Raw genomic sequence first — 23,831 nt, forward strand, 5'->3', positions numbered from 1 at the left:
CCATTACACTCCAAGGGAGCTGCCATCTACCGTTTTGGGGAGAGGCAGTGTCCAAAAGTAGCTCCCTCCCTCCATCCTTCCATCCTCAGGGTGTCCTGGCCGGGTTGGTATTTGTAAAGGTTAGCGTTTTTTTTTTTTAATTCAGTTTTATTCTCTCAGTCACATTCACATTCGCCCCGATCTGACACTGCTGTTTTCAAATAAAGACGTGCTATAGCAGAGGTGAACTCAGATGAGGGTTCTACATCGGAGAAAGAGAACAGAAGCCCTCCCTGCAAGAAACGTCCACTCACATATAAGAACAACACAGCTGCACCAGGTGTACAGGCAAAAGATGGCACCGTTTGGATGCAGCAACAGGTCGGGAATTATCCTGCCAGTCAGTCTGCACCACACCTGTCCTTCAAAGAAAAAGCAGGGCTTACAGAGCTTGCCAAGGTATCATGCAAAGTCCTGTTTGTGATTGTTTTGTGATGGTCTTTATATAAAAAACATTTATATGTTGCTTATATAAAAGCTAGATCAAATGTTATTTACCTTGATTTATTTACTTATCTTCCTACAGCATAAAGTCACAAGTAAACTGCAGAGCTTCCTGTGTTTGATCGACATGGGCATGCTCACAAAGTACATGTGTACCAAAGTGACTTTAGCTGCAGGTAGAAGCTCCACGCAACTATTGTTACAGTTCTGCCTTTGTCCAGAATCTTTATGACCTTAGTCTTAGAAAGTCTTTCTCCCTTGGGGCAACTGGGATCTTTTCCTGAATAAGATCAAACACAGTTGTGTAGGGTGCGACAGGAGCTTCCACCTGCAGCTAAAGTCACTTCAGTACACATGTACTGTGTCAGCTTGCCACCCAAATTTTTACATTAAGGTGTATATTAATTAATTCAGCATTGTCTCTATATTATGTACTTTCCCCTGGTCTTTTTGATCCCATTATTATCAATAACAAAATCAGTATGCAATGGTCCATGCAGTACTTCCTTGTAAATTACACTTTAGTGATACCACAGGAAATCACTCAATATAAGGTTTTGTTTTACAATATAACTGATTGTACTGTATAATAGCATACAATCAAGTAAATTAACTTATTTATTATTTACACAAATAAATATAGAGTAAAATTAACAGAAAATTCAATCAAATGAACAATTTAGATATTTAATTTGAAACTAAACACATTGGGTCAAACAAATTATTTAAGTGCCATAGATAAAAAAGATTGCTACAAGGATGGCTTAATGTGTGTATCCATGTCAGCCTTTACAGATCCAGGTGTGTGTGTGTTCATTTCTTTCTTTTCAGCATCAAGTATATACACTTGTTTGACAAACCAACTTTCAGTTTTCTTCACAAGATAACTTATCTTCAGTTATCTTGCACTTGTGTGTGCAAACATGTTTATTGAAGTAAATCATATATAGTTCAAAAACTACTTGTGTAAAAATGTCAAGGGCTAGTCCCATGACTAAATGGAGCAAACTGCAAAAATTCCAGTTAAATTAAATAAGTTCTATGGCAGTTATCATTGGACGGAGGTCAAACTGTTTTTGAAGAGTATGGGGAAAAGTACTGCGCCAAAGTAGACCAAAAACAATAGGCTTAGAGCTTATAAAACGGGGTGCTTGTTTGAGGAAGATAAGTTTTTTTTTTCTTTCAGGAGGTATTAATTGTAGATTAACATCAATGTTCAGGGCAGATATCTCAGAAACTGCTTGCTCTAAAATGTTATGTCTTTTCTGGGATGGCATCATCCAGGCACTCTAAACCATGCCAAAACACAGACTTTTTAATGAAAATTGTAAATTTAAGACATGAAGATCAACTTCTGTTTTCACAGATGCACACACACACAGACATATACAAACACCATACTAAACTCTCTGTTTTTAAAATCATACTATCACAATCTGACTTAACTTGATAACAAGTTTTGACCCATCACCAAACTGCCAGTTACATGGAAGTAAAAAACATCTTTAAAGCTGTGCACACCCATATAATACTGTTTGTTTACTCAGTCCTTGACAAACTGAAATCATCTCCCACTTTGTTTTGTGCATTTTTTAATCAGTTTTGTACGGGACATGCTCCATGTAATCTTCGCCACATATTATTAATTTGACTCTTCTTGATGGTTATTGCCACATTAACACTATTAACACCAGATATTTCCAAAGCCTCACTTGCTTTTTATTCTAAGACTTCAGCCAATTAACTTCTTACATTTTGTTACCATACCTTCATTTTTAGCACACATTTCCTTCTACTGTTGCTGATAACTTTGATGGCTATTCCCCTGTCATGTGGCTGCAATATATCTCATAATGAAATGGGATAGATGAATTAAAGGTAGATGTAAATCAAAGTTTGTTGTTGCAATTTGTACCTCAGACTTTTCACCTTTTTAGTTTTTGTGATTTTTTTCTGTTAAGTTACTTTTTTGTTTTTCTATTTTCTGTTTCTAGGCTGACCCCCCAAAGTGATTTTACAGAAGGTCGACCCATCTACACAGGACAAGGGTATCTTGGATCTAGTATCAAGGGATCTACAACATTGCCAGTGTATGTGTTGTCAGATGACAGAAATATGGATAAGAGCTGCTCAAATGCCTGAACACTTCAATGAATGAGCAGCCTGCAACCAAGTTTATTTGACTTTGTAAATAATTGACATTTGTGGCTGAGCAGAGACTTACAGCTGGCCTTTGACGGATAGATTAGTACCTAGATTAGCAGGATGTAGGGCTTTAAGGGTTTTAGGTGGATTTAAATAAGCTTTCTAAGTAATCACAAAAAATTACATTAGATTTTCTATAGTCTTTACACTGAATTTTAGTGGGGAGTATATACAGAGTTGCACTACTATAGTTTAGAATTAAAAAAAAGAAAATCTGTTTTAAGGGTGCCTGCTCTGCAAGCTATTTTTGCTACATATTTTTCAAAATTAATTTTTATACAGTCTCTTATGAGTCATGTGCCTATGTTTTATATGTATATGTTAAAACTACTGGATAAATCACTTATAACTAAAGCTTATATCATCTTAAAAGAACACAGTCATATGATTTATGGAAATGTTTCTACTCAGATGACATTTAACATTCCTGAACTATGCAAAAATAAATTTTAGCTTTGAAATGTACACAGGTGGTAAGCTAAACAAAAAGACAATAAACCACGTGTAGATTTGGTAAAAATAAGAGACATTAACTGTTTAATGTTGGTCCACTAATCTGTAAATTTGAACCCATCAAGTAACGAGAAACAACTCAGCTTTGAGCATTCACACTTGCATGTGACAAGTCCAATGCAAATTTTAGTCTCTTACAGTCCTGGGGCTGGATATGAAAAAAACAACAACTGAGATTTAACTGATAATGATAAATCTATCAAAAGCATTAAGTTCAATATATAAACAAGGTGGAATATTTATAGTACTATTGGCATTGGACTGAATCTATAAAACGGATCATCCTCCCCTCAAAGAAATTAGCCTTCTGCTAAAAGAAGTCCACCTGGTGTGCGTCATGGATCTACTGCAGGGGTCCTCAATCACAGTCCTTTAGGGCCGCAGTGGCTGCAGGTTTTTGTTCTAACCCGGTTGCTTAATTAGAAAGCAATTCTTGCCAATAATTTAATTTCATGGCTTGTTAGTGTTTTAACTCTGCCATGTTTAGTCATTCTCATATCCTAGTTTTTCTTCCCCTTTCTAAGGATATCATCCAAATGATTTGAAGGCTAAAATGGATGAGTAATTCTCAGTCCTTCACTTTTTTCTCTTCACTTTCCTTCCAAGTATTTAATTAAACCCAATAGTGCATGATAAATACACACAGGTGTAAATGCTAACAAGCTAAATGGAGAAATGTTGGTCTCTTTTGTCATTTGCATGTTATTGCTAATTAGGAGCAATTAAAAACCGAGAATACAGCTGTTTAAGTATAAAATAAGCAATAAGGGTTCAAAATCTTAACGAGTGAGACAACTAAAATGAAGCAGAAGTGTTACTTGAGCAATAAGTTCTCTGTATTAAGGGCCCTCCAGGACCATGATTGAGGACTCCTGATCTACTGCATACAGCATGTGCAAATTCACAAAACCAAGATACATTTTGGATGTGTTAGTGTTATCAGGTGATATAACATTGCAAACACTTCAGCGTTATACTAGGTAATAATAAGTTGAACAATTGTTGTATTTGAGCCAATGAAGATGTGATTTTTTGGGTGTATTCAGCTATGCTTAATATTTCTCCCTATCTTATTTTGTGGTGATCATTTTTTTTAAACGTGTATTTAGATTTTTTTAATTTCCCATGAAGGTGTGAGGTTTTATCTCATTAAGAAAAGCTGTTCACTCTTTTTGTGCTGCACTTTTTGCATATATATCTCCACTTCCTTTTTGCCCCCAAATGTTAATTATCTTCTAATTAATTTTAAATGTCGTCATAGTCAGTAGGCATCCTGAAATTACTGATAAAAATCATGTATAACACTTCAAAATAAGAGTCAGTTATCCAACTGGAGAAATGGAGGATGGAGTATGTTGAGATAAAACAAAACTGGGGAACAAGTTTACTGGAAGGAACTGAGGTCACCCTTTGTAACAGACTATTACTGTTAGTACAATTAGAAACATTTTGAAAAGATAATAAATTAAGCACAAGGTTACAAAAAACATCGTCTAACTCATTCAAGACTATGGAATCCTTTCAGACCCTTTTTAAACTCTTTTTTCATTTTCTCCGCTTATTCCCTCTTTCATCATATAAGACTGAAGAAACATTCTAGATGTATTTAGCATGAAGACACAAAAGAAGCCCTCCCACTTTTAAATAAGTTCCAAAGAATTCTTGACAAATAAAATGTGCATATTTAATCACTATTCTTATGACACTTGTTTTGTTACACTTTTTATATGGTGTCTGTTTCTTTGATGTCCCACTGACACAATCATCAGCTGAGCAAAATTTGATTGGGCCAAGATGTAATACTATGGAATCCTTAAGAAGTGATTAATTATTATAAGGTAGGGGGTAAATATCTTATAAAACAATATGGAAATTCCATTACTGTTTTTTATATTTTATTGTTTATAAGATCACAGTCAGAACAAGCACTAGTTATGAATGCATTTTTTGAGAAATATAATCTATTTACATATTTTTGCCGCTTGTGTTGGTATTCAAAAACCAAAGAGAAATTTACATTCTACAAATGGAAGTATTACTTTACTTATTCTATTTTTGGTATTTGTTGATATCACATTTACTGTGTAAGAAAAAAAAAGTTCAAAATAACTGGATAAAAATATAAAAGGTGAAACATAAATAAAAATTACTTATTGAACTTGTATAAAATGTTTCATTTTTATGGGTATCATAAAGGTTTGTTTTTTAAAGTCATAATCCAGGCTTTATGAATTACATCATTTTTGTCATCAGTAGTTTTTTTTATAAAACTTGCACTACTTGTGTGCAGTTAAACTCCTTATGGTGTAAAACCTGCAAAGCACGGGAATTTAATACACAGTTTTGAATTCACTGAAACTTTTTGTAATTCTTTAAAACGAATAAAGCAATTTTTTTGAATTCCACAGTGTTGTGTTGTGCTGTTTCCCTCGAGTGTCTTGTGTCCGTTATTGTTCGTAATAAGTCACTATGCATTGTACTGTAATGCTAGCAGGACACTCTCACTTTCATATTTCACATGATAAAATTGGTTATTAAAATCTTTTAACAATGGATCTTATATTTTTTATGTTTTATTGCAATTAATGACATTTAAAGCAAAACATTATGGTAATGAAATGATCTGAAGAGCAGTGTTTTTTCTTAACTACATACTCTGCTTTGTTTAAATCAATATGTTTGGAGCATAGGATCTCATTATGTATTATACAATATGTCAGTGATACAGCCTCAAAGAATAGGGTGTAAACCGTACAGCAGATTAATACTTTCAGCACAGCATTTTAGGTTTGAAGTGTAAATTATGTGACTGTAGCTCTAATCACTAAGAACCTTGGTATTTAGTGACTAGTGGTAAAACATTTTACTTTTATAAAAGTTAGACCATTATGAATACAGTAAGAAACATATTCAGTATATAATGTAAACAATCAAAACAATTTGTTATTCATATTATTAAAATTATCACACAGTATTACTAAAAAAGTGAAAAGTGATTTGAGTGTTCCCTTTGAATAAAATATGTGTGGCCTGTGCCTTGTCATTCACAGTAGGGGTCACCTTTTCTAAATTTCCTGAGTTCACAGAGTTAGGTGGCCAGTGCTTTTCCTAGAGTAGTTATTGTTTCCAACCAGTTCCCTTATCTCAGGCCAGGTTCTGATGTTAAATGAACTCCTTTGATTAGATGTCATAGCTTTGCCTCTGTAATCAGCGCATGCTCCCATCCTCTCTCTCTATACCATTCTAAAGTTGTTATTGCATAGGCACCTACTCATTTACCACATTTTTGCTTCACCATGCCTCACTTTTTCATTGTGATTTTGATTTTTGCATTCTTACATTTTTATGTAACCAATACCCTTAACAAATTGTGACCTGCAAGTAAAATTAGTTAATTGCTAATAAAAAAAATATATATTGAGAAACATACTTAAGGCAAGAGAAACCTCTCTTTAATTAGACATGTGTAAAGACATAGCACCAATTATGCCTGGGGTACAGCATAATAAATAATGAAAGGTTGCACACATAATTTTATAAAAACAGAATAAATAAAACAACTTCATTCATGATAAAGGTGAGATGGAAATCATGTTTCATTTAAAAGCAAAAAGTCTAAAAACCACAGTCTTTCGCAAGCCCTTGTTATAATAATGCCCAGAAACACTTCACAAATGGCCTATTCAAAAGGCCGCAGCAAAGCTGCATAGCAAATACAACACTCCTGCTAATCTTTCACACTAAGTATCATTTGTACATCAAAGTAATTTTAAAAAAAAATAATCCATCTATTTTGTGAACCTGTTTTATCAGGCAGGGTCATGTACCGGGCCATTACAGGTGTGCACTGACTTTGAACTGGCCAATTAGAAGTTGACAGTTAACTCTGCATACTGTATTTGGGCATGTTGATAGACAACCAGATTACAAAGAGAAAAACGCATCCTAATGTTTGTACCCAGTTTACATTATTTATATCACTTTCTACCAGTTACATATGGAAACAAAGTTGAGAATTAGGTCATTATTTACTCATTAATCCATCTTCTAAACCTTATTTTCCTAATTAGGTTCGTGAGAAGCTGAATCCAAATTTGACAGCAATGGACACGACATCAGATCAGACAATCGCAAGGAACAAATCCACAATGGACCAATTGTGCCAAACATGTTTTTAAACTATGGTAGTACGCTATTCTTCCCAGAGTAGACACAAACACAGAACATACATACAATGCTGAAGACTGGCAATCAAAATGAGATCAAAGAGCTATGAAATGCTAAAACTACTTGTTACCTCATTCTGTCAATTTGCAGAGAATTTAACAGCTAATCATTATTCCTTAATATTTTCCTATATACTCATAGTCATGTTATTGAATTATTCTGCAAACACACATTAACACAAATGTGGAGCTCAGATTGTGAAAATAGTTGAAATGAATACTTGCAAATGCAGACATTGTCCAGAATGACAACCAGAATCACCACTACTGACGATTTTTGATAGAATGGCTTCAAAAACTGGTCAGTCGGTTTCTGCTCAATGTGTAATTTCATCATATGAAATTAGATAACTCAAGAGTGATATGGTGATCACAGCTGCTTTCTCTAATGAGTTAGGCTGGATTTCCCTTGTGTATACAGTTTTCACTTTCTATCGTATCTGTATTATTATCACTGATCATACCCCAACAATATGCACTTTCAGCTGATCAGTAACTCCAAACTGACTCAGTATCAGTGAGGATGGGTTTATGTACGAGTACGCCATACAGTGGACTGGAATCATATCCACACTTGGTGGGCATCAGGGATATTTCCTGGCATGAGTAAGCTTAACAACTGCTTGGGACCTCCTGAACCCACACAGGTAAGCGGGGTGAATGGAGAGTTCCTAAAACTGATATACCACTTATGGTTCCAAAATAGCTTAAAAAAAAGTCTTGGCTGAGACCTTGTGTCCAATAATGTACTAGGGCTCAAAGGAACAAGGCTACTCCCAAGAGGAGACCCTGTTCAACGCGGAATCCCGATTAGTCACTAGAGCTAATGGACTTCCCTTTTGGCTCAACTGGCAAGAAGTGTTATACTCTACACGAGCTGTGGACGTGATTTGCATGTGTGGCGAGTGTCGTTCATATGAAAACCAAAAAGAATAACACAATTTTACGCTCTGCACAACAACAGGATATATAGGTTATAAAAAATGAATATTTGGCCACCTTGTATTTGATGCTGCAGAGATAGGCTCCAGCTCCCGGTGCCCCATAATTGAAAGTGCAAGTCCTGAAAATGTTTAGGTGGAGGCCCTACTTACGTTACCACGATGTATGGCATTTGGTGAAGGTATACGTTAGTACCCTGTTGATTCTGAAGCCATTTAAGTTTGAACTCGCGAACACAATTGTCACTTTAATATATGTGAATTACTTATAAATTTTGGTTTCATTAACCCCCGTTTTTTCTACTTTATTAAACACTATTATCCACTAACACACAGCGACCTGAATAAAACGCTGAATTAAGGTTTTAAGATGTCATCGTCATGTGAGTCTCAATGCGGTGGAGTATACGCCCTGACAACTGTATAGATTGACTCAAAGCATTCTTTGGAGGATGTGTGCGTCTTCTAACCCGTTAAAAAAGCAAGCAACTTGGCGGGTGTGCCCGGGGCTTGCCAGGACCCCTCGGGACTCCTGAACTCAGACTCGCATGCGCTTCGAGGAAACAGTAGCGCGCAGCGCGGCTTCCAAGCACTTCCACTTACTGTGACTGAAACGTGTCTTGGTGAAAGGTGTCTTTATGAATATGTGGGCTCCGTTGCTGCTACTCGCTTGCCTCCTATTTGTACCAATAGGCAGAAGCGAGAAAGCACGGCTGAGGGCGATGAGACAAAGAGACGTGAGTGAGTTGCCTGACCGGGTAAGTGCATTCTGAGTGCTGTTTTCTGTATAGTTTTAGTGCGGCACGTCGCGGTCTCTATTACAAACTGCAGTGTTAAGTACAAGAAAGCAAACGGCGAATGACGTCTGCATTCCCAGAGAAGTCAGTAGTTTCTGTTTGTTATGTGGTGTAATCACGTTTCTTTTAAAGAGACTTTAGAAAGTCGCATCCGTGCGCACAAAACCCCGTGTTTGTCGCGCGATCGCTACAGATGATCCTGCGCCGTCAACGTGTCTGCCTCTGGATTTCAATGGTTCTCTTGTCGCGTTTCTTAAAGCAGGGTAACGAAGTTTTCAATGGCAGAAATACTGGATTTGGGCCGTTTTTTCACTTTTGTTAAACTCGGCCGATTACTTTTTACACTGCAAAGTTAAGACGTGAGGCTGGAGTGTCATTCCAGTATATCGGAGGAATCGTCAATTGAGCGATATCGCGTCAAAGAACCCGTCTGGGGAAATCCTGCTACTCATTACTTTACGTGTTTTACTACCAGCGACACAACAGAATTGGATTAAGTTTACATTTCTATATTTCGCTTGTAGTGCTGCCAGTCCAGACGGTCTGTCAGCCGACAATTTTTGATGAAGAGGTGCGGGAAATACTGATTGTTTGGTGGAGTGGTGACATAAAGCGGCCAGTCATCCTAGCATTTTTTGAACGGATTTCTGCACTGTTACTGCCAATGAAGGATACCCATTGTCTCATGCTCCCGCCTATTAACTCGTCTACATTTTTCTGAAGTAGCTTTTATGCTTTCTTTAGCGGTTTTAAATGAGATTATTGTTCTACCAAACCCAGCGCAGCGGTCTCAGCGATAGGAAGAAAACCAGACTTTTGAACTTTCTCTCTTTGTATTCTCATCTGTATAGTTGTTAATTTAAAATATTGTTGGTAGTAATTAATGACAATACATGCAGTTATAGTTGGAAAGGTATATGTACAGTGTGTTTTTAATTAATTTGTAATATTTAACCTTCACACTAAAAGTATATTGCGCTACTTTTGATTACATAAAATAATGTGACAGATACAATTTAAAATGTTTTTAATTGTCAGGTTTTCATATTCATTATTGGTTTTCATATTCATTATTGATATACAGGTATATTGAATATTATCCATACGTATTTTGGCAGCAGAATATTCTCTGATCACACAAAACCTTTTCACTGTTCCCTTTCTGCATTGAAGTAATGACTAAAATATTTGTTTACTTGTTTCCTAATTTCATTTCTTCCAATGCAGGGTCCCTACAGCATCAGGCAGAATGCCAGTACATTTCATGACATAAGCCTGTGCATACATCTATACTTGTTCAAATCAGGGCAATTTAGGGTAAGCAATTACTGAAAGACACATTCAGAAAATTGGAGGGGGAAAAACACTGCTGGTGTAAGAGAAACAAACAGTCTGTGCCAAGTTTCAAACACTGACCTCTGGAACTGTGAGGCAGCAGCAGACTCTGCTTTGGCACCAACTTACTTAAACACGACTCTGTATTTTCATAGAGCTTTTGTGAAAAACAGTATATTAAACAAGGCATAATTGATTGGCTGAACTACTATATAAACAGTACTCTTTTAAATTTGATATACAAATTCTGCCCAAGTAATCCCCATGAAATGAGACTGTTGTATTTGCCTTGACAATGTAACTAGTGTGGGAGGGGTGGAAATGGGTTGGTGAAGTAATTCTTCCCCTTGTCTAGACTGCTGATTATCCTAACACTGGACACGTCTTGTGTTCTTTCACATTGCTGGAATGTTTTCAGATATACAGAACTATGACTTACTCTAATAAAATCAAGAAAATGACTGCAATTGTTTTAACTCTTTCAGCTTGCTTGTATTATATGAGGACAATTGATGTAATACCAATGTAAATGTCATATGTTGATAATGTTGTACCTATCTAAAATCATATACACGATGCAGTAATAAGTTAGTGTGTACAAAGATCACTAGAAGTGGCAGTCTGTGCTTTTTGTTTATATGTTTGTGTTAGCATTACTCACTTCTGCAAACCCCGGCTGGTTTGGAGTTACTAGTGGTCAACACTTACTCTTGAGGCTTTTATTGGAGGCACCAGTTACAGCAGGAGAAAGAGAAACAAAAACAAGAGCAAGTCTCTCCCAGCAAGCCAAGTTTGTAATCATAGGTGCTTCCATTCCATTCTCAAATCCTCATCATCCAGTAAGTGTTGCATCGGGCCAGATCCTATCCCAGCAGTATAGGGCACTAAGGAGTAAGCAACCCTAAAGTGGTCACCAGTCCATTGCAGGGCCCATGTATGTAGAAACCTATTGGGCCAATGTAGACTAACATGCACATTTTTGAGATGGGGAAATGTGTTCAGCAGGGAGTTTTAACTCCACAAATGAACCAGGTTCAATGCTGTTCAGTAGTACTGTGGAAAGTTTTTCTTCACTTACAGGGCTACTTAAATGCCACAGTGGTGACAGAATTGACCACAACAACAACAAACACAAATCAGGATACAAATAATAATTTTGTGCTTTGTTTGTATAAAAGAAACTTTTAGTAAACAAATCCAGAACCAGGCTCTACCTGGAGACGCCTGATAAAAGTTAACACTGAGAAATAAAGCAGTTAGCTGAGGAGTTTTTCCTCTTATGGCTGTTACCTTGTTCAGATGTTGTCAGAGTCTGCAGGTTAAAGCAGGTCAGCAACAGTGCTATTTCAGCATGTCTGATTTTCTACTTTTTATTAAAAATTGAAGTTTTTGGAAAGAAATTCTCACCCATTTATTTTGCAGAGACAGAGATATAATCAAAAATTTAAATTTTGTTAATGTGCACCTTATAACTGAATCACAAATATTTGGGTTACCTATAGTTTTTAGTTGTCAAAAGTTGACAGCATTAACCTTACTCAAGACAAGTGAGACCTATAGGTTCAGAGGAGTTGCTTTAGTTATTTGGGAGACTTTAGGGAAAATTGTACACTTTATAGTGGGAAAGATTTTGGCAGGATGGTAACTTTTAGAAAGACTGACTACTGTCCTGAAAATGTTCCATTTAACATACATATGTATTTTTTTATAGTTTGTTGGGGCCCCAAAGGTTTAGATATGAAACTAATTTTCTGTATGAGATTTTCTTAATTTGTTTTTATCATGACATAATTTGATTTTACAATTACTAAAAACATCACTCTATGGTAAGGAAAAAGTTAGAAACATTTGTTTTTCTGGTGTTGACCCAAATTGGGCCTGGTAATCAAAGAATTTAAACAGATGACACAAATTCCTTTAACTTGATTGAGTTTACTATGGTGCAATTCATTTTTCACACCTAAACAAATTATTCTGAAATGCTTTGTGCACCAGAAAAAGAAATAAATTCCAAACCTCTCCACCTTAAATTTAATGAGTTGTCTTGTCTAGTCCGAATTAATGAGGCACCTCTTGTTTCTTTTGTTTGTTGTATTCCCAATTTGCTGTATTTTAGCCATACAATATATATTTAGTTAATTTAATTTTATGTCAGTTTATTTTTCCATTACATTACTCATAAAAAGAATAACTGTGTAGGACACCAGTTAATGAATAATCTTGCCCTGCTATACAGCTGTTATTGCTATTTGAATACAATTCAGATTAATTTTAAAAAAGGTCTTATTTGAAGTCAAAAGCTGACATTTGATTGTAAAAAAATATTGTTGATTTTACCTGCACTTATTTTGAGATTTAATTACTCCAAATTTAAATAACAATTGCCTAAGTACTGCTTGGATTTTTTTTTTTGCTGTTGATGTTTGTTCTTGCTGTGGCCACTGCTGCATCAGTTACTATTATAATAAAGGAAAAAGAAAAAGCAAGTACAAACATTAATGTAATGCCCAAAATCCATCCATCCATCCATTTTCCAACCAGCTGAATCCAAACACAGGGTCACGGAGGTCTGCTGGAGCCAATCCCAGCCAACACAAGGCACAAGGCAGGAACCAATCCCGGGCAGGGTGCCAACCCACCGCAGGACACACACAAACATGCCCACACACCAAGCACACACTAGGGACAATTTAGAATCGCCAATCCACCTAACCTGCATGTCTTTGGACTGTGGGAGGAAACCAGAGCGCCCGGAGGAAACCCACGCAGACACGGGGAGAACATGCAAACTCCACGCAGGGAGGACCCGGGAAGCGAAATGCCCAAAATCATTAACCTAATACTTTTAGGATTTTTACTTAATTTTAATTGGAACTAGGGGGCTCCTCTCCCTGCTTGCTTCGCTCGCCCACCCCTGGGTTTGGTTTACCGGATAACAATTTAAAGAGATTGTTGTTTTCATGGGAATTGTTACATATGCATTATTTTCACTTTTACTTTAAAACTTTTGTAAAAACAATATTTGTCCTTTATTTCCTGCCCCGGCATGGTTAAATCTCTTTCTCGAGGGACGTTTAACGCTGCTCGCGTTGTGAAGGGGGGGCTGAATGCACGCTAAAGAGATGCAGTCGGTTTAGCTGCTGTCTTGCTGCTGTTGCTGGCGAGCTGCGTGTTCTACTTGTCGTGCTTTGCGTCGATCATTTCAAAGCCTGTACAGCAGCTGTCCTTTTGCCACTTCTCCTCTCTGCCACTAACATTGCAAAGGACGGTTGGTGGGGGCTGAACGCACGCTAAGGAGATGCGCTCGAATCATCTGCTGGCTTGCTGCTGCTGGTGAGCTGCGTGTTCTGCTTGTCATTCTTTTAAGAGCTGGGAGCACATGAAGTGTGTCTGCCAAAAACATTCCAACAACTGCTAGGTTAGATGTCTGTGAACTTGTTTTAAATTGTAAGTAGGCCGTGACGTGCAAAAGTCACCATCTCACGGGTCTTGCTACCTAAGGTTGTAATGTCTGTTCTCGCGTGTCGTCAAAGTGTCTCTCCGAGATGATCAGGGGCCTCATGTATAACGCCGTGCGTAGAACTCACACTATAACATGGCGTAAGCACAAAAGCGGGAATGTGCGTACGCACAGAAAAAACCAGATGCAGGAATCTGTACGTACGCAAACTTTCACGTTCTTCCACTACATAAATCCCGATCAGCGTGAAAAGTAACGCACGTGCACGCGCCTTCTGTCCCGCCCCAACTCCTTCCAGAATTACGCCTCTTTGAATATGCAAATCGATATAAATAGGTTTCTGAGAAAAGACAATGGGAAAAGCACGGGGGAAAATATAAGAATTTCAGCGAATACCAAGTGGAGGCAAAGGAAAAACGTACTATTTGTTGGTTTAAACAGTGGTATAATCAACAAAGGAAGTTGATCGAGTGACAGAGTGTCGGAGAAACTCGAAATCTCAAGTTCAGAAAGTCGCACAGTGCCCGAAATAAAAAAGAAATCACATATCAAAGTCGCCATGAAAAGGCAAGTCGTAGCCCACCGACTGAGTGTCATATGAAAGCTTATTAGGGTACAGACAAAAAAATAGGCACACAGTGGGAAAAAAGCACGAAATGTCAACTTTAATCTCGAAATTTCCACTTTAATCACGTAGTTTATTTTGCCATTAAAGTAGAACACCATAAACTTCATCTTAAAATCGTTTAATTTACTAGTTTCTCAAATCCCATTGTAACTAAAGTAGGACGTTAAATGCTTTGTTCTGTATTTGATCTTCTTTGTGCTCTGTGTGTGAATCACTACCTGCTTCTTAAACAGGCTTTCTCTTTCTCCAACAGGACACATAATCCATTACATTCGTGATATTACAGCTCTCTGAATAATTAAAATACTGAGATGTATACGTGATATCTTTTTCATGATGATAGGAATGAAAGCATGTTATTAAACATGGGAACACGGTGGCGCAGTACTTGTTCATATCTCACTCAAGAGGCTTGCTGCGCCAGGCGTGACCTTCAATGAAATAATTTATCACAGCAGTACTGTCTCTTTCAAACGTACTAACCTCCAATTCCTGTCCTTACTTTTCTTTCTCCAGATACCCAATCGCCACACAATCAGCTATGTAATAGACGTGAAGCCATCTGTAAGCTTAGAACATCGATTCTTCAAAACTTTTAAGGAACATTGAAATATCTTTGTAGTACATGTTTAATTATTCTATCCGTTTATCTTTCCAGTGTCACGTCAGCGCAAGAATACAACGCAATGCAGGAACAATCCCTGAACTAGCTAGCGCTGCGGCACCGTGTCCTCACATGTTTAATTATTAACAATACAGATTATTTAAATGAAGTTAAAGTTTTATCTGTATAATATAATCAACATATTTTGCTGTATTTCATCTTAAAAATGAATACCGTCATCATATGTAAATACGCGCTTTATAAAGTGGCGTAGGTTGTGCAATATTATAACTGTAGTGCAAGTTTACAGTGAGGTAATTGTACTTATAAGTAAACAGTTCTACAAGGAGCACTTGATGGACTGATTGAGTGCGTTTAGAGTTCTTGGGATGAAACCTTTTCTAAACCGCGAAGTCCATACTGGGAAGTCTCTAAAGCGTTTTGCCGTGGCTCAGGCAGCGTGTGCTTCATGCTGTATACCGATATTTCTCTTTCCGATCAGCTGCCGCTGTGATTCCCCACTCAGAACACAGTGATATAAATACTCCGAGTGGTGCAGTGAGAGTAATATGGAAAAAGATGATCTGCTGTGGCAACCCTTAACGGGAGCAGCTGAAAGAAGAAGAAGATGCAGTGAGAGTTACAACGCCAAAGCAGTTATGGTATTTGGAATACTATGGCTATTCCCTGGACCATTATATTGCTGCAGGTTAATTACAATCAGATGCATTACACTAATAAACAATATGCAGTTAGTTTCAGTGTATTTATAAAGCCGCGTCAGGAATGTGGAGCTAAGAAAGAAAAGGTGACCACGCAGGAACAGTAGCACTGCTTTGACGCTGGGTGCCGCCAGTCTGCAAAACCGAGCGGAAAAATTGCGTACGCCAAGGTATGAGTTACCGTGGAAATGTGCGTGGCTTTACGGCAAGTTTAGGTTTTATACATCGTGATTTGAGCATGGAAACAGGAGTACGCAACATTTCTGTGCGTACGCACCGTTTATACATGAGGCCCCAGGTCTTGATCGCTTTGCTCAAACCCCCCCGAGGCGCACTACGCTCCTGCTACTTCGTGTCTCTCCCACTCACATTGTCAAGGGGGGGAGCTAAACGCATGCTAAGGAGAAGCGGACAGATCAGCTACTGTCTTTGTGCTGCTGCTGCCGAGGTGCGTGTTCTGCTTGTTGCGCTGTGCGCCAATCGTTTAAAAGCCTGTATAGCAGCTGTCCTTCTGTCTTACTGCTTTGTCTCGTGTGACATTAAAGTGTCTCTTGTCAGATTGTCTTCCGAGAAGAACACGTCTCGTCTCCCTGGTCTCCCTGCCAAGATTTTTTTTTTATAATGGAGAGATATTCAAACCATATTTTTTAGCTAATTTGATAGACCTACCCTGTGACAAAGTAGATACTTGAAGGAATGCATTTACAGTCCACACATGTAATTAGAATGATTATTCTTTTGATCTAATTTTTTTAAATATAGAAATTGTGTTTAATATTTAATATTCCACAAATGAAGGTGTTACATTTTTCCATGGTCATTTACCATATTAATTTAAAGTATTCTGATGAGATTTAACAAACTTAGTAATTGGTGTGAACAGAGATATTTTTAATGTGAACTTTTATCAACAATTTGCTCCTGCCTCAAAGAGTTTTGGGCCCAGTTATCATTTCTGTGAAATAAAAGGTGCATATTGTGCCTGCTTGGGTTTTCTTCCCATATGCCAAAGATGTTCATGAATATTTAATTGGTACTCTCAATTAGCCTTGTATGATTTAGTGTTAGTGAGCATATAAATGTATGTTTGTTCCTGATGCTGCCCAATAAGCTCTGCCCTCATGTCTATGATTTGGACATAACCAGTACAGAAAATAGATGGCTGTAAGAACTTAGAAATTATGGATAAATACAGTGCAAGGGGAAAAAATTAAAGAAGGAAAACAAGCAGAGACTTCAGCAGCAAGAGACTCTTTTAAGTTTTCATTTCATATCACAGACATTGTACTATCAGGCTGTCCTTTGCAGTCATTCCCTGTTCAAATTTTTGCAAGAAAAATGTGAGCTGGCTGAACATGATTGGACAATATGGAGGGTACACTGCTCTCTTTTAAGATTTTTCAACTTTCCCATCTGGGAAATGGGCTGCAAAGATGTTTAAAATTAACCTTCAAGACATCCAAATATAGTTTTCAATTACATTAGCAATTCTGGAAACTATGCTTTTTCAGATGATGTAAATATATAGCAGCTTTCTTAATTTTAGTTTTTTGTGAAAATGTCAGGCTTTATTTTTCTTTGTTGTGGTGAATCTGAATTGTCCTAACTAAACAGTAAATCTGTTTACACGGCAATAGACAGCATGCAACAGCGTGGCTAAGTCTGTTACACAGCATTTATTGAGCATTGTAAACAATCAAAAAAGTGTACCATAGATTACTCTCTAATGTAAAATTGTGAATTTATTTGACAATGGAAAGTGAATGTGAAGTAAAACAATTTCTGTGGTTTTAATAGCCCTAATTTAGTACAGTGGAACCTCGGGTCACGAAGTAATTTCCCCCATAGGATTGTATGTACATACAATTAATCCGTTCCAGACCATACAAACTGTATGTAAATATATTTTTTTAAAGATTTTTAAGCACAAAAATAGTTAATTATACCATAGAATGCACAGCGTAATAGTAAACTAAATGTAAAAACATTGAATAACACTGAGAAAACCTTGAACAGAGAAAAGTAACATTGCAACAATGCACGCTATGAACCGATCTCTGTAAACACTTTTTTTAATGAGTTTTAAGCACAGGGAAAAAAATTAACATTTGAAAAATCCTTAATTTAATAAACAACCAAGAAAAGTAACATTGCAACAATGCACGCTACGAACCGATCGCTGTAAACAGAAGTGAAGTGGAGGTTAAAATCCAATAGAAAAAAGTCTTCATTAAATACAACAAGGTTAAAACAATGCTCGAATCAGTCTCTTTAAAAACAAGCCTGGTGCATTCTTTAACTGCCTTCTCAGCCTTACGCAGCCAGCTCTCTCTCTCTCTCTCGCTCGCTTGCTCTCTGTCTCTCTCTTTCTCGCTCGCTGCACAGGGAATGCACAGGGAGAGACTGAACATGTGTGGAAATCATCGGCGCGTACGAACCGGAAGGGAAACTGGCTTGTTTGTCACTTGAGTGTGTGGTTGTGAACAGATGCAAAAGTTTGGTGAACTTTTTGGTCATAACCCAATTTGTACGTGGTCCGAGACGTTCATGACCCGAGGTTCCACTGTACTATAGTTTGAAGATGATACTTCCATCTCCATTGATAGAAACAGTGTTTTAAAAACAGAAGAGTAAGATGACCAAAAATCTGCAGAACAAGTAGAATTATGTACATTTTTCATGGCCCCATAAATTATAGTTATAGGTGGGCACAGTAGTAAAAGGTAAAGTGTTATGGAGAAATCTTCAGAAAAAACTAGCAGAGTCTTCAGAAAGGCATTCAGAATTTAGACTTTATTGCAGAGCACAGGAATCAACTGCAGACCACATAAAGCCATCTCAATTCATGAAATGAGCCTGGTGGTTTGGGCACTGCTTGTTTTTTTCAGTTCTAAACTCAAAACATCCCCATTCCGTACATATTTCTCGTCATTAACTTTACATGTTAACTTCATAATAATGACCTTATGCTCTACCTGTTTTCGTAACAGTTACCTCTCCTTGTAAACTCCTTTCCCCTAATAATCATCAATCTTTTCATTATAATCATTAGGACTCAATGGTCGTGCTTTCCACCTGGCCCGGAGATGATCATCACCTGATCATGTTTTACATTTCTCACATTTTCACATTCATAATCTTAAGCTAATATAAATTGGAGGCCTTTTAATTGATTGGCCCTCATCATTAAGTTGGAACTGGGGTGACCCACACAGGAGAAACTGAACTGTTCAATTAATAATTGCATGTTGCACCAGCATCCAGTAAGACTAAAATTATAGGTAGCTGTGGAGCTTCACTAATAAGGGCTAAGCTGCTGGAGCTGAATGCAAACAGCTGTTTTGATCATCAACTCTTAAACTTCTGTATAATTCAATCTTAGCTAACACAATGCAGCTTGCTTTCAACTTGATCATCTAGAATATTCATAAGCCTTAAAATATAAAATTAATTGCCATTTAAAAAATGTTTATATGTTTAAAGTTTTTATACACTAGCTTGCACGTTTTCTTCAAGTTTAAGGGCCTTGAAGGTTTGCGGAAAATTGTTTAGACTTTGGTGAGTCAAAAGGCCCAACAGAGCCGCCATGTCCCAAAACAGAAGCTTGTTTACTGAGTTCCCTCAAAAAACACTGTGTCCTTGGTTAACAGAGAACAAGGCAAGTGAAAAGCAAGCAGGCTACATTAAAAACAAAAGCAGTGGCCTGTAAAGTAATTGTATCTATCCAAACCATTTACAAAACATGTCAAGCAACTCCTTTTTATAGTCGAAAGTTCTAAAACCAATAACAAGGCATACTGATCCTTGACCTAAACCTCAACAAAAACAGTATAGTGAAACAATACAAAGGATAATTGTTAACCATACATCCATACATGTTTACTAAAAATCTTAAAAAGATAAATGAAAAGTGCATAGTTAAATACACCAAAATAGGTAGTATTTAAACTGTGATTAAATTTATCTCTTGTCCAATACTTAATATGTTACTTTCTTTAAAAATATGGAAAATTAATATTTGGAAAGCTTTTTTCTCTACTCACACACTAATGCAAAAGTTGAAAAATAAAAATCTAGAATTCATGTAATAGGTGAAAGAACACAGCCAGTCGATGAGATAGATATACAGTATCTGATAAGAACTGCTCACTTTTGTGGTTTTGAGGCCTTTATGTTAAAATCAGCCATTCTACAAACTTAAAAATCCAAATTATAATTTTCAGTACACCATTCTTCAAAATGTTAGGGATGCCTGTTATTAAAGGGGAAATCTACCAACAGTAGCATGGTGTTAGGTCAGTAACACAGTTACTGGTACTGGTAGCTTACATGAGAGAAATCGTTATCTTAAGTGGATGAAATAATGGCAAGAAATGCAAGATCCTATAATCTCCCTTTTTCTGTAATACTTTGAGGCAGTCTAATTATCATTATTTAGCTATATTCCTCACTCTTCCTCAAACTTGTACATACAGCTAAGCAGGATCATGGCTAGGAAGCTGGTGTATTTTGTGTATGAGTTAACATAATAACTCTGCATGAGTATCCTGTATATGTTTTAAAGTATAAAAGAAGAGAGATTTGCCATAGGTCTATAACTATGAGAAGAGGATGTGTTTATTATTAGCATATCTATACACTCCTATGATAGTCAGCTGTACTGTAAGTTTTTATTTTATTAGATTTGGAAGCAAACTGTTTAAACTGTAATTTATTCTTAAATTCACAAAGCCATTGTTAATATGTAAAGTTAAATTATTACAAACTTAATGCTTGCTAAGTTACCCTTTACTCTAAATCAACCTTGAGAGTTATTCATATTTTCATATATTAATCTAAGTATAGTTATCAGAGCATGCCATGTAGAGAAAATTCTTACTGTATAAATTTTGATCTATATTGTTAAGGTGCTGTTTGCTTTCATCAAGTCATTCTTAATCTCCTTTCAGATATAAGTGGTATTTGTTTGACAGCTGATTCATATTATTTGTTTTGACTCTTAGGCTGATAAATTCTGAAGTACTGTTATTATTTAAAATATTTCATAGGTTTGTTTCTAAATTGTGCTCTTACAGTATTGGTACTGATTCAGGGGAAATGTCTAATGTTGCAGAAGTTGGTGCCTATCGCTTTAACTTTAATAGTTACGTGAAAGCTAATAATGAAATTAAATTATATTATTACATTTAGTCATGTTCCACAGCCAAACTAAAGATGTGCAATTTAGTTTAATTAGGAACTTTAAACTATTCCAGTCTGAGTGGGTTTGAGTAAACTGCTATAGTGGACTGCAATGGACTGTTGATATCTCCATGTCTGGCTTCTTTCATGTGCTTAATATGGTAGAAATAGCCATGTGACATTCAACGTGTAGGTTCAACATAGGTTGAGTGGATGGAAGGCAAAATGTCTCCTTTTTTCTTTCATTTTCCATTTTTTTATTGACATATTCATCAAATCATATACTTATTTATATAACAGCAAACCTTTAGCCACTAAAATACTTAAAAACTTAAGTTTACCATATCCTAAGCATCATAATTGGTAGGTAGTGTGCTGAAAAGGATAAGGAGTTGGACTCAAAACCATAATATTGCTGGTTCTGTTCTTGCAATTGTCTGACTATTTGACTTTGAGCAAGTCACTAAACCTACCTGTGCTTTTTCTGTAAATTATTTTCAGTTGGTTTTTGTTATACAAAAGCTGCTTTATAAAATGAAGGCTGTTTTTTTATACTTTTGTAGTAGTGTATGTGAATATGAATCTATTAGCAGTAAAATCCCTTGGGTTGAAAAAAGCAGCATTTGTAAACTTTGCTTGAAGGGTTGTATTTTGGGGCAGCTTGCAAGAATCACATTGTCTTTATAATATGCAAGAGACAGAGGGTGATTATTTCTGATGTCCACTATTTGTCATTTTTTAGTGCGATGAGAGTGATATGGGCAGCAAGAATTGCACAAGAAACACAGCTGAAGCCTTTCTGCCTTTTCGTGTACTGTACAAGTGGTAACATTTTATTTTTCGACTCCAGCAGTTTCTTTTCTCCTTCACATACATTTTGGCCTTGCTTTTAACCTGTTTGTGGTCCTCTTAAATTCTTCAGTTGAGTAATAAACAAGAATGAAGTATTTTGTTAAGCTGGTTTGGGCTACCTCCTCAAAACTGTTTCCTGCTTCTTTTCATGAGTAATTTTCTGCAAACATGAAAAGAAGGAATTTGTACGGGAAGCCTGGCATTTTGAAATGGCTGCCTCACTTGGCATGTCTAGTTATTGTACATTGTTTTTCACTTATTGTTTTAAAGTGCAATCCTAAGCATACGAATATGATATGGCACACCACTTTTGTGAAATAAGCATGCTATTAGTGAGGGCCTGTGTCAACTCAACATGTATATGAAAAAGGGAAAAATGTACAAATTTAAAAGAAAAAATCAAAACTTTTCTAATTTGTTCTTTGTTGGGCGGCACGGTGGCACAGTGGGTAGTGCTGCTGCCTCGCAGTTAGGAGACCTGGGTTCGCTTCCCGGGTCCTCCCTGTGTGGAGTTTGCATGTTCTCCCCGTGTCTCCGTGGGTTTCCTCCCACAGTCCAAAGACATGCAGGTTTGGTGCATTGGCAATTCTAACCCTAGTGTGTGTGTGTGTGTGTGTGTGTGTGTGTATGTATGTATGCCCTGCGGTGGGCTGGCGCCCTGCCCTGTGTTGGCTGGGATTGGCTCCAGCAGACCCCCGTGACCCTGTAGTTAGGATATAGCGGGTTGGATAATGGATGGATGGAAGTTCTTTGTGTAAACTGGTGATCCTTGACTGATGGAATAACATACTGTTTTTATAGAAGATGTCAAGATGGAGGGCGGCACGGTGGCGCAGTGGGTAGCGCTGCTGCCTCTCAGTTGGGAGATCTGGGGACCTGGGTTCGATTCCCGGGTCCTCCCTGCGTGGAGTTTGCATGTTCTCCCCGTGTCTGCGTGGGTTTCCTCCGGGCACTCCGGTTTCCTCCCACATTCCAAAGACATGCAGGTTAGGTGGATTGGCGATTCTACATTGGCCCTAGTGTGTGCTTGGTGTGTGGGTGTGTTTGTGTGTGTCCTGCGGTGGGTTGGCACCCTGCCCGGGATTGGTTCCTGCCTTGTGCCCTGTGTTGGCTGGGATTGGCTCCAGCAGACCCCCGTGACCCTGTGTTCGGATTCAGCGGGTTGGATAATGGATGGATGGATGGATGTCAAGATGGATGGATGGGTGTACAGCCAGGATATGGTGGGATGGGAAAGGTTTGGGGGTTAGAGTATATGTTTCATATGATGAATAATACAAGGAGATCCTTAGGAATTGTTAAGTAATCAGAATTTGAAAATTGTCATCCTCAATATGAAATCACATTATGCTAGCTGTCTTTCTCTCACCTCTGTCTCATTTCTTTCTCACTTGCTCTGTCTAGTTCTCTCTCCCTCTCTTGCTCACTCAAATGTCTCTCTTTCCGATCATCTTATACTGTAATTGCTCATGCTGTAAGTTTGCTTCTCAGCCGCATGTGCACTCACTGCCCGTTTGTGTCCATGTTTGCATTGCAGTTCATACAGCTGATACATTAAATATGCAGTTTTACAATGTATGTATTTAAAAACATGTTAAAAAAGTAAAAAGAAACAACTCTGTGAATGGAGAGTTGTGATCAATGTAGCTTTCATGTTCACTAAATTGAATACTAGCTGTCACCAGAGATAACCCAAGCAATGGGTTTTTTACACATTCGTGGTTTCATTTTCAGAATGACCTTCTGAATGGGAGCTTTCTGTTAGTGTTTTGAATTGAATTGAATTTTATTTTCCATTTACCCTTTAAAGTGTGAGCTGAGCTGCTCCATTTCTTTTTCAGCAGGGCTGCTGCATAAAAGATGTGGTTCACATAAGGTTTTCAT

The 23,831-nt window shown here is 37.2% G+C and overlaps 2 protein-coding genes across 3 annotated transcripts in view; both read left to right on the forward strand.

Annotated features, from left to right (window-relative positions):
* Positions 1-5,604, forward strand: part of LOC114641919 (frizzled-6) — a 198,822-nt gene extending 193,218 nt beyond the window's left edge. The window contains exon 7 of the mRNA XM_028790945.2: positions 2,478-5,604. Coding sequence (XP_028646778.1) covers positions 2,478-2,625 — 148 coding nt within the window. The 3' untranslated portion in view covers positions 2,626-5,604. The remainder of the gene's footprint in view (positions 1-2,477) is intronic.
* Positions 5,605-8,825: 3,221 nt separating this feature from the next.
* The window catches only part of cthrc1a (collagen triple helix repeat containing 1a), a 61,846-nt gene continuing 46,840 nt past the window's right edge, over positions 8,826-23,831 (forward strand). Inside the window, exons 1-2 of one of the 2 annotated variants that reach the window (XM_028790934.2) lie at positions 8,826-9,126; positions 21,838-21,906. In XM_028790934.2, coding sequence (XP_028646767.1) covers positions 9,007-9,126; positions 21,838-21,906 — 189 coding nt within the window. In that variant the 5' untranslated portion in view covers positions 8,826-9,006. The remainder of the gene's footprint in view (positions 9,127-21,837; positions 21,907-23,831) is intronic. The other variant, XM_028790935.2, reaches the window with a different exon arrangement.

Source organism: Erpetoichthys calabaricus, chromosome 13, assembly GCF_900747795.2.
Source record: "Erpetoichthys calabaricus chromosome 13, fErpCal1.3, whole genome shotgun sequence".
NCBI classification, from domain to species: Eukaryota; Metazoa; Chordata; class Cladistia; order Polypteriformes; family Polypteridae; genus Erpetoichthys; species Erpetoichthys calabaricus.